The 11,040-nt window shown below is 43.2% G+C and overlaps 1 protein-coding gene across 2 annotated transcripts in view; it reads left to right on the top strand.

Annotated features, from left to right (window-relative positions):
• LOC142094992 (uncharacterized) overlaps window positions 1–9,974 on the top strand; it is a 17,340-nt gene extending 7,366 nt beyond the window's left edge. The window contains exons 3-7 of one of the 2 annotated variants that reach the window (XM_075177688.1): window positions 5,832–5,999; window positions 6,964–7,101; window positions 8,385–8,528; window positions 9,099–9,169; window positions 9,214–9,974. In XM_075177688.1, the coding sequence (XP_075033789.1) occupies window positions 5,832–5,999; window positions 6,964–7,101; window positions 8,385–8,528; window positions 9,099–9,127 (479 nt within the window). In that variant the 3' untranslated portion in view covers window positions 9,128–9,169; window positions 9,214–9,974. The other variant, XM_075177687.1, reaches the window with a different exon arrangement.
• Window positions 9,975–11,040: the final 1,066 nt, after the last annotated feature.

Raw genomic sequence — 11,040 nt, 5'->3', positions numbered from 1 at the left:
TATATGAAAAGGTTACCGATGGAGAAATGACTGACTTCACCGGTGCTAGCCCAGTTTTAGAGCTCTATGAGGTTTGCCAAAAGTGTTCATTTATCAAATGGCAATAAGAGGATTTTTGTACTTCCGTTAAATCCGTTTCTCTGATTCCGTCTGGGGGACACTGCTTACCATGGGTTGTGGAGGGGAGCACGGGAGTTGGTACCTAGCTAGTTAACTTTAGCACTGCTGACAGACCCCTCCCCTCTACAATTCCCCTGCCTCTTCCTCTTCAGTTAATTAAAAAGCCCCAATGAGAAAAGGCCAATCAACCAAGAGCACACAGAGGAAAAGCAAAAGGGAGGGATCGCAGTGTCCCCCAGACGGAATCAGAGAAACGGATTTAACGTAAGTACAAAAATCCTCTTTTCTCTTTCATCCAGTCTGGGGGACACTGCTTACCATGGGGACATTCTAAAGCAGCCCCCTAAGGGTGGGACCGCTCTGACATTTCTCAAATTTCGCTCGTAGTGCTCTACGAGCGTAATTTGCATCCACGGACTCAAATACATTAAACTGATAAAATTTGGTAAAGGTGTGGACAGAGGACCAGGTGGCTGCCCTGCAAAGCTGGTCCGCAGAAGTCCCATTTCTCGCTGCCCACGACGCCCCTACCGATCTGGTGGAATGGGCCGTAAGTCTCTCTGGCAAAGGACGGTTAGCCCTTATGTAGGCCTGCTTAATGGTTGCTGTAATCCATCTTGCAATAGACTGTTTTGAGGCTGGCCAGCCTCTTTAATTAGAATCATAAAGAACGAACAGAGAATCTGTAAGCCTAATCTCAGAAGTTCTTTTGACATAAATACGGATAGCCCTATCCACATCTAACTTTTCCATAGACTGTTGATCAGAATGAGAAGACGATGAAAAGACCGGAACCACAATTTCCTGATTCAAATGGAAAGCCGAAACTACCTTTGGAACAAAGGAAGGGAGAGTTCTTAATACTGCTTGGTCCTCGTGAAAAAACAGATATGTTTCCCGGCAAGATAGAGCTCCCAATTCTGAAATTCTACGTGCAGATGCAATCGCTAACAGAAAAACGACCTTCCAGGTCAGACACCTCAAATCTGCCGCAAGTAATGGCTCAAAAGAAGGCCCTTTAAGCATATCAAATACCATGTTAAGATCCCATGGTGCTGTAGGCGGAACGTAGGGAGGCTGAATATGTAGGACTCCCTGAAGAAAAGTCTTGACGTCTGGCAAATCCGCTAACTTCAGGTGAAAGAAAACCGAAAGCGCTGATACCTGAATTCTTAAGGAACCTAAACGGAGACCTGCTTCCAGCCCATCCTGAAGAAAAGCCAATAAGTGAGGGAGACGAAAAGAAGACGTGTGACAGGACTTATTTTCGCACCATCTGATATAGGTTCGCCAAATACGGTGATAGATGCGAGCTGACACAGGTTTACGAGTTTGCAGCATAGTGTTCACTACACTGAGGGAGAAACCTTCCAGAGCCTGGCTTCAACAGCCATGCCGTTAAACTGAGCTGAGGTAAGTTCTGGTGACGAAAGGGACCTTGCAGAAGAAGGTCGTCTCACGACGGAAGACGATGTCCTTGTCCTACCGCCATGGAGATTATGTCCGCGTACCACACTCGACAGGGCCATGAGGGAGCTATTAAAATTACCGGCAGACCGCCCTGCCTCACTCGTCTGAGTACTCGAGGAAGAAGGGAATCGGGGGTAACAGATATCCCAACCTGAAATCACATGACATGTCCACCGCTACTGCTAAGGGGTCTCTTGTCCTTGCGCAAAACCTGTAAACCTTTTTGCTGTGTCTGGAGGCGATGAGATCTATATCCGGAAGATCCCACCTCTGAACTAGAGACTCAAATACTTCCGGATGGAGGGACCACTCCCCTGGCATCATCGCATTGCGACTGAGGTAATCGGCCTCCCAATTCTTTATTCCTGGAATAAACACTGCCAACATTGCTGGAACATACTGTTCTGCCCAAAGGAATATCTGAGCTGCCACTCGCATTGCAGCTGCACTCCTGGTTCCTCCCTGTCTGTTGACATATGCCACAGCCGTGGCATTGTCGGACTGAACTCTGACTGGGTGGCCCTGAAGGAGAGTCTGGGCCCCCCGAAGAGCCAAAAGAATTGCCTTCAACTCCAACGTGTTGATTGATAAGGCTGATTTCTGAACTGACCAAAGCCCCTGGAGCCGGAGATGCAGGACTACAGCCCCCCAACCTCTCAGGCTGGCGTCTGTTGTGGCTATGATCCATGACATGGAGCAAAGGACCTGCCCACCGACATGTGATCCTGAATCAGCCACCACTGAAGCGATTCTCTTCCCCCCGGAGACAGCGAGATCTTCTGGAGATCCAAACGTAGGTGGGATCCTGACCATTTCGTCAACAGATCCCAATGGAAGCATCGAGAATGAGCCCGACTGAAGGGGATCGTCTCAAAGGAGGCCACCATCTTTCCAAGCAGCTGCATGCACAAATGAATTGAGGGACTGGCAGAGGACAAGACCTGAGATGTTATACTCCGAATTGAACTGATCTTCTCCGCTGGCAGGAACACCTTCTGCTGACTGGTGTCCATGATGAGTCCTAGGAAGACCATGCGTTGGCACGGAACCACCTGGGATTTCTTTAAGTTTATCAGCCACCCATGGCTCTCGAGGACAGCTATGGTGAGGGATAAGTGCTGCTGTAAGCAAATCTCTGAGCAGGATTTGATGAGCAGATCGTCTAAATAGGGCATGACCTGAACTCCCTTTAAGTGAAGACAAGCCGCCATCACCGACATGATCTTCGTGAAGACCCTTGGAGCCGTGGAGAAGCCGAAGGGAAGGGCCCGAAACTGATAGTGGGAGCGCCCCATTGTGAATCTCAGGAGAGGCTGCTGACCGCTCCAAATGGGAACGTGGAGGTATGCGTCTTTCAAATGTAAAGCTAGGGGAAGTAATTCTGAGTTCTGTAAGACCTCTGCCAGTTGTTCTGCCCATGCTTCCATGGCTTTAGCAACCCAAGCTGAAGCAAAAGTGGGTCTAAAGAAAGAACCAGCTGCTACAAAAATAGATTTTAATTGAGATTCCACTCTGCGGTCAGTGGCGTCTTGCAGAGTTGCAGAGTTGCTGTGCCCGGGACTGGTAGGAGAGTGTGCCGGGTCAAACGGGCTATTGGAGTATCTACCTTAGTGATACCCTCCCAGCGAGCCACGTCCTCCTCCTGCAATGGATACAGGGAGGAGAATCTCCTTGGAACAGACAACCTTTTATCAGGCTGTTTCCAGGCTCCCTCTGCAATATCATTGAGTTCTACAGAAGGGGGAAAACGAATAATCTTTCTTTTGGCCTTCTTAAAAAGACTTCTGTCTCTAGGACTAGGATCCTCCATTTCTGGGAGGTCCAATGCCTCTCTTACTGCTAAAACCAAATCCTCAATAAACTGATATCTAGTGTTTTCTTCCTGTTCCAATGGTTGAACCTGGTCAGGATCAAAATATGTTTCCCCTTCCTCTTCTGAACATCCCTCAGAATCCGAAAGGACCATAAGAGGATTAGCAGATCTAAGGCGCTTTCTTATAGCAGGGGGCAAGTCGGGTGATTCAAGTAACTGGTTAAGCCTGTCTAACCCCTTTATAAATGCTGAGGACCATGCAGGTTCTGTCGGAACAGGGGGCTGGTCCGTAAGCAAGCAGGAAGCCCCAAGGGTGTAACAGCATTATTAGACACCGCAGAGGCTGCCACACTGTCAGTTACTGAGTAGATTGAGAAATAATCTGTGCTAAAGAGGAAACCGACTGTGTCAGAGAAGCCACCCAGGCCGGTTCCTCCGTCAGTGGGGCTGGAATGAGCTGGGTTTGCGCAGAGGGGACCCCTCCTTCGCAGTCAGAGCAGAGTGCCAACGGGTCCTTCTGCCCACATGGTAATTTAACCTTACATCTAGCACATGTAAAATATTTAGCAATAGGTCCTTTTCCTTTATCTGACATTATACAAAGGAAAAGCACAATCAACACACTAGATAAAGAGAAATTGAGTTCGATTGAGAGAGACAGAGCAAGAATCAACTAATCTATAATAAAAGTTGTACTTGTACGTGTGTAAACAGACAGTGTGATATTGGGCAAGTAAGAGAACCACAATATAACCCTTACTAGCCTCCCTTTGTCAACCACAAAATACAGTTTGCTGTAAATGGTTAAAGAAATGTTTTGGTACTTAGCCAAAAGGGGCCACACAGGGGAGAAGTCCAACAGCAGTGTCCTGGTGCCTGCTCCCTCCAAGATAAGTTCCTTCCCGGACTTCTCTGGCGCCAGAAGACCGGACTGTACCACTTGTGCTGAAGAGCAGGGGAGTTCTGTATCACTAGTTCCCTCTCTTCCGGCATTCTTGTCTCTCTTTTCTTAAAAAGGAACTTATCCTTTCAGCAGAGTAGTGGAGACCTTTTAAGAAAAGGAAGGTCTCCTGCAGCGTTGGATACCCTCCTTTTTTCTGAGGGGGGATCTTGGTATGGCCCCCGATCTCCTCCTCTTTATTCCTCCCCGGACCGATGATGCAACATGGCCGCCGGCAGTGTATTCCGATAACCGGCGCTCTATGCCTGCAGTGGCAGCGCCGGTTATCGGGGGAGCCTCCGAGAGTGACAGCGGTACGTGAGACCGCTTGTCACTCTGCAATCTGACCGCCTATGATCTGCCATTGAGAGCCGTCCGCTCTCTCTGACAGAGCCCTGTCAGCGCTGCGATTTTTCTGAGAGTGTGCTCTCTATGATAGAACACACTCCCAGCTCTGCCATCAAACCTAACTATTGTTTTGAAAAATAAAGTTAATAAAAATAAAAAATCCAATTTAAATTAATTAAAAAATAAATAAAATAAACTAGCTGTATGAAAAAAGCTGCCCAACTCCTTGGGCACCTAGAAAAAACTGAAGAGGAAGTGGCAGGGGGATTTTAGAGGGGAGGGGTCTGTCAGCAGTGCTAAAGTTAACTACCTAGGTGCCAACTCCCGTGCTCCCCTCCACAACCCATGGTAAGCAGTGTCCCCCAGACTGGATGAAAGAGAAATATTTTTCTCTTTAAGTTAAGACCATCTGTGGAAGGCTTTAGCCACACAATTCTGTATTTCAGTCCCCAGCCGAGCATCAGAGACAGATTCAGGCAGGTTGTGTGCAGGCTATTAGGGAACAGCATGTGTACGGAATGTTAGGGTACAACAATGTACTTAGGGGTGTAGGTAAGATGTAAAGTTGTCTCTCTATGATGCCTTCTTGCCCTCCATCCTGATCACCTTTATTTCTCTGATGAGCTCCTAAACCTGTGACATCCCCAGAATATTGGTGTTTTGCCTGCTCATGCTGCAGGTAAAAAAATGTGTAATATCTATAGATTAATATCACTTTATGGAAATGTTTCCACTGCCCAGTTCACAAACTCCTCAGTTACCATCACTGTCCAAGGTGCTGAAATGCTGGAAGTTCTTTAGGGCTATAAATATTTGGCTGGTAATGATTGAGTCATCTCTATCCCTAACCAAGTTCTCGATGAATATATCCAGGAGAGACCACTTCACCTTGGCACTAAGGCAGCTGTGAAAGTTAATTCTGGAGGAGAAATGTCTAGCCAAGTCGGACACTTGTCACCAGAGCTGTTCCAGCGAGAAAGCTTTGATAAATTCCATCAAAATATATATTTTAAACCACTGTGATGAGCAGTGATAAAAGATATAGGTTTTTGCCGAAATCAGGGTGACTTTCATAAATAGGCCCCTCAGTCTGCTCTTGTTGATATATGAAGGTAATACATGCTCTTTGTTTCTCCACAGAGAAGACAGGCTCGTGTCCTGATTTTGGATTAACTGCTGGAAAATGTAATTATAACTGCACATCTGATAGTGAATGCCCTAATAGTTCCAAGTGCTGTCCTAAAATCTGTGGAAAGACCTGTGTGCCCACTGTAAGTGACCTTGCCAAACCAAGCCAGGAGCCCACAAGTAAGTGAAGTTAAGACAGCAGAACGAGAATTATCAATTAAACTCATGTATGAAACTCCTATTTTCCTAAAGAATGTAAGCTTGTGAGCTGGGTCCTCTTACCTCTTTGTCTGTATTTTAATACCTAGGGGTAAATTTATCAACCTGCGATTCTGGCGGGTATGAAAAGTGAAGATGTTGCCCATAGCAACCAATTAGATTGTAGCTGTCATTTTGCAGAATGTACTAAATAAATGACAGCTAGAATCTGATTGGTTGCTATAGGCAACTTGATAGATTTACTCCCTAGTATATAATTTACTGCTTGTCTGTAAAGTGCTGCGGAATATGCTGGCTATATATATATATATATATATATATATATATATATATATATATATATATATATATAAAATTATATATTCCCATGCCTTCAACACCTTTGTACACGTAGCATGTGTCAGCATAAACCCTTTGTTCTGACAAGTGGACCAGTGGGAGTGGCTTCCCTTGGTCCCTACCACGGCACCTGACAAAATACCCCATTTGTCAGCAAACCTCCTCTATATGGCGCAGGGTGTTCCTTTAAATACCACTAACTTGGATAGTTGCTAATAATAGAAACATTGAAGCATCATAATAAAAACCCATAATCAAATATAATGTGTAATCAAATTATTTTATTTCTTTTTGCAAAATTGCAAAATTCAGTCACGTTTGATGTTATATTCCCGTATGTAAAGCAGTATATGCCTTATCACCACTCTATCCTTGTGTACTATGTATTCTGCATCTCCTAATTTGGGCCATACTTTTAATGCATATGTTTACAATCAAGAATGTCTCACATGTGAAGAGCAAATCCAAATCCAATTGGATTTGCTGTGTTTGGAAGGAAAATGTTTCCCTTCCCAAACACAATCCATTTAGGAGAAAAGACAATGTCCTCAATTTGTGTATACAATTATGTTTGCTTTTTTTCTAGACAAAGGCTTCTGTCCTCAGGAAGAGGTTTACCTTTGCGCAATAAAGGAAAGGGTGATGTGTGATGACTCCTCATGTCTAGATGGTTACAAATGCTGTCCCAAGATCTGCCGAGTGGAATGTCAGAAAGCTCTTGAAGGTGACATTTGATAACAGATTTTGAAGTAAATATGGACTAACCTAAACTGGTAAAAAGTAGCGAGATAGGTAATTCTATGAGTTAATAGGGTAAGTGGCCTTCCTAAAAGTGTCCGGAGGTGGAACTATCGCTACTGCAGTTGGGGGTTTGGCTATGGGGTCCAGAGCTACAGGGCAACAGAATCTGCAAGGCAACCTAGGCAAGTACTTAGGATATTAAAGGGAACTGACGCAGGATGAGACACAGGATATAGCTTGTGTAATTGCTATGTGTGATCTTGTTATTCATATCACTAATTCACTGTGTTCTTTTTGAAGGCACATCCAATTAAAAGCCTAGTAGATATTGTCTATATATCAAACCCTAGTGCTCCATGGAGTTTCAATACATCTGTGTGTGTCTGTGTACAGCTAGCCACACGTGGATTAAACCTGCCACTCAGGGCAGGCAGCGAACATCAGGATCACAGTCCAGGTTGGCCACACACTTCTGGCATCACAGTAGCAGTCACCACCTGACTGTGCTGATATGCCCGGTAATGATCCTATCCGTTTTGATTGGATTAATATTGTCCATTGTGATCTTTTGCACACCATGCAATATACCTAATATTGTTGGTGATAATACTGTGTTTGTGGCCAGCATAATTCATTGAACAATTTTGAATGCAATACAAAATTATGGAGACCGAAAAAATTATTTGTTTACCAACATCTATGAAGCTCTCCTACTCGTTCAGTAGTCACCTCAAATGTCACCCTGCACCTGGGCTCTGGTGAAGGGGCGATGACGCAAAGTTTCCATAGTAGTATTTCTTGAATACTTCTAATATAGGAAGCAATCACTTGGAACATCCATTTTTGTACTGGGGTAAGGAGGCTGCTGTTTTAGTACTTTTAGTGCTTTACTTAATTTCTGGCCACAGGACGCATCAGACCAGTGGAATCCAGGTTACCTCAGTGTGGATGGTCTTAAGATGTCCCTCACTAGCCATATCCATTTACAAACCCAAACCCTAGGTAGATATGTACTTCCTCTACCTACTGTACCTGAGGTCCCTATGATACTACCTATAGAAAAAAACAACCAATGGTATTGCCATAAGCAGACAAATTCAATTGTTGGGAGTTATGAGGTTTGCTTTTTACTGTTGATAATATACAGTTGTACCTATTACTTCTATGGTTATGGGGGTGCTTCTGTTTGTCAGATCACTACGTCTGACCAAACCTTTTCTTGTGTCACATCCAGTCTTTGTTTTTACCATCTGTTGTTTGTTGCAGAAAGGGCTGGTTCATGTCCTGCCGCAGATACAGATTGTCCTGCCGGTACTGATACTAAAAACTGCCTGTCCGACTATAACTGTCAAACCTTCTACAAGTGCTGCTCTACAAAGTGTGGAAAGAAATGCATCAAAGCAGAGAATGGTAAATTTATGGCTTACTGCATATAATAAAACATTTGGGGTATGGAGAACGAGGCTTGCTGTATAAAATAAAACATTTGGGGTATGGAGAACGAGGCTTGCTGTATAAAATAAAACATTTGGGGTATGGAGAACGAGGCTTGCCGCATGTAATAAAAAAACTTGGGATGAATTTTCATGCATCAAATAATCTTCATTGGACACATTTCCCTTTTAGCTTATTCCTTACATAAACTGAACATTCTGATATATTATAAGGAAAGAATGCGACGTTATTTCATCTGTATATGAGTACACCTATGTATAAAAGGAATAATGGAATAGTGACCATATTGTTTACTTAATGATATAGTGAAATGCTTTAGAACGCATGGCATGCAGAATCTAGTGGTAATGTTGCAGTGTTGTGGTGCTATTAGAGCCTTCTATAACTTTAGAACATTTTTTAGTTCTAGTTAAGAAAATAATAAAATGGGCAATTGCTGTAGTTGGAAAAGGTTGCTAGGCTGGTGTTACTTGACAAGAGTACAAATAAGCAAATTAAATTTGTTTCTAATTTCTTTGGTTTCAGTTCCCTCTTTCCTGAAGGAAATTCATTAGTACAGCCTGACTCTGTGCTTTACTTCCATCTTGCCTGAAGACCTGTATCGTGTATATCTTATTTTACTTCCATCTTGCCTGAAGACCTGTATCGTGTGTATCTTATTTTACTTCCATCTTGGATGAAGAAGATGAAGACTTGTATAATGTATATGTGCATTGCATGTTTATTTATATACTATTTAGTATAACTGATGTTCTTTAGCGTTGTATTTGGAGCTTGTAGTCATATGAATGCCTTTAGGGTTTTCCACTTAGAAAATTGGGGCATTCTGATACCCAAATAGTGACAAACGAAAGACAAGAGGAGACACTTCCCCTGTGGATGAAGAACATCTAGGCACGCTCCAACTGTCAAACATGCTCTATGCTGTGTTTTTATAGCTGAAACTCTCTAATGAGATAAGGCAAACAGCATTTCTAATGTGTCACTATTTGATTTTCAGAATGCCATAATTATCTTGGTGGAAACGCTCTTACTCCGTCCCCATCATCCACTATAAGGCCCAGAGGTCCCCGGATCCCCTGCTCTGCTCAGTTGAGAGTCCTCTTCTGAGCTTGTGGTGGTCGGGCACATAAGCTGGACAGTGCATGCTCAGAAGAGGCCCCAGCTCTGCTCTTATGAGAGTGTGGCCCTGGGAGGCTAGAGCGACATTACCAGACCCATAGCCAAACTTCACTATAGAGCCCAGAGATGTATTGTTGCACCCCTGTGTTGTTTGTGGCTGTGCTTTTACTTTGCAGCATTTAGGATGGTGCATATTTATTTGTACTAAATATTGTATTCACAACAGTAAAAAGTGTATCTTAATAAAATCTACTAATTAAAGAATAACGTGGAATTTTATCAATGGAAATGCATTGTTATATCCTTATTTATAGACAATATAACACTGTCTTGTACTTTTCCCTTTGTATTTGTGTAGTGTAAATATTAAGTGTTATATGACTTTACCTAGTAACTATGACGGTGTCAGCAAGTCTGCTTGCAGAGCTCAATATTACGTGGAATTGCCACTTTTTATTCTCCTATCCATAATCACTTATTTAATCTCAGAGCCTAACAATCTTATTGAGGTGTGATCAACCTTTCACATTAAAATATGCTTTTGACAGTAGGGCCAGTCCCAGGCACAATCATTGGGGCACATGGAAGAAATTATTGGGGGGTGGTCAGGTCTGGAAAGGATGAAAATATGACAGAGAAGGAAACAAGCAGACACTTATTTCACAAGTTTGATACCTTGAAAAAGTGTGAGCGAAATGCGTGTTGGTAGCACAGGGTTGCAGGACGCTGATTCTGTTTCTATACTAACCAACTTGAAATACTGAAATATACATCATCACCATTTATTTATATAGCGCAACTAATTCTGCAGCACTGTACAGAAAACTCACTCACATCAGTCCCTGCCTCTTTGGGGATTACAGTCTAAATTCCCTAACACACACACACACACACACACAGACACACTAGGGTCAATTTGTTAGCAGCCAATTAACCTGTGGGAGGAAACCGGAGCACCCGGAGGAAACCCACGCAAAAACGGGAAGAACATACAAACTCCTCACAGATAAGGCCATGGTTGGGAATTGAACTCATGACCCCAATGCTGTAAGGCAGAAGTGCTTACCACTAAGCCACCATGCTGAACATTAAATAATTGATGAACATTACATAAGAAACCCATTTTTTATGTCCTTCGTTTTATGATATATCCACATTACATAATGCCCTTTGTTACGAGTAAGGAATTAAATAAGAAATGATAGCAGTACTAGCATTAGATGATCAAGAATATGGTGCTTCATGCTGTTAAGTCAAACTGCTATGTAATACTAGAATTCACAATATTAAGTGAGGGAATAGTGCATCAAATTACAATTATAGAATCGTGAGCAGATTAACTATG

This window comes from Mixophyes fleayi, chromosome 6 (genome assembly GCF_038048845.1).
Source record: "Mixophyes fleayi isolate aMixFle1 chromosome 6, aMixFle1.hap1, whole genome shotgun sequence".
Classification (NCBI taxonomy): Eukaryota; Metazoa; Chordata; class Amphibia; order Anura; family Limnodynastidae; genus Mixophyes; species Mixophyes fleayi.
This window is presented reverse-complemented; position numbering and strand designations above follow the sequence as displayed.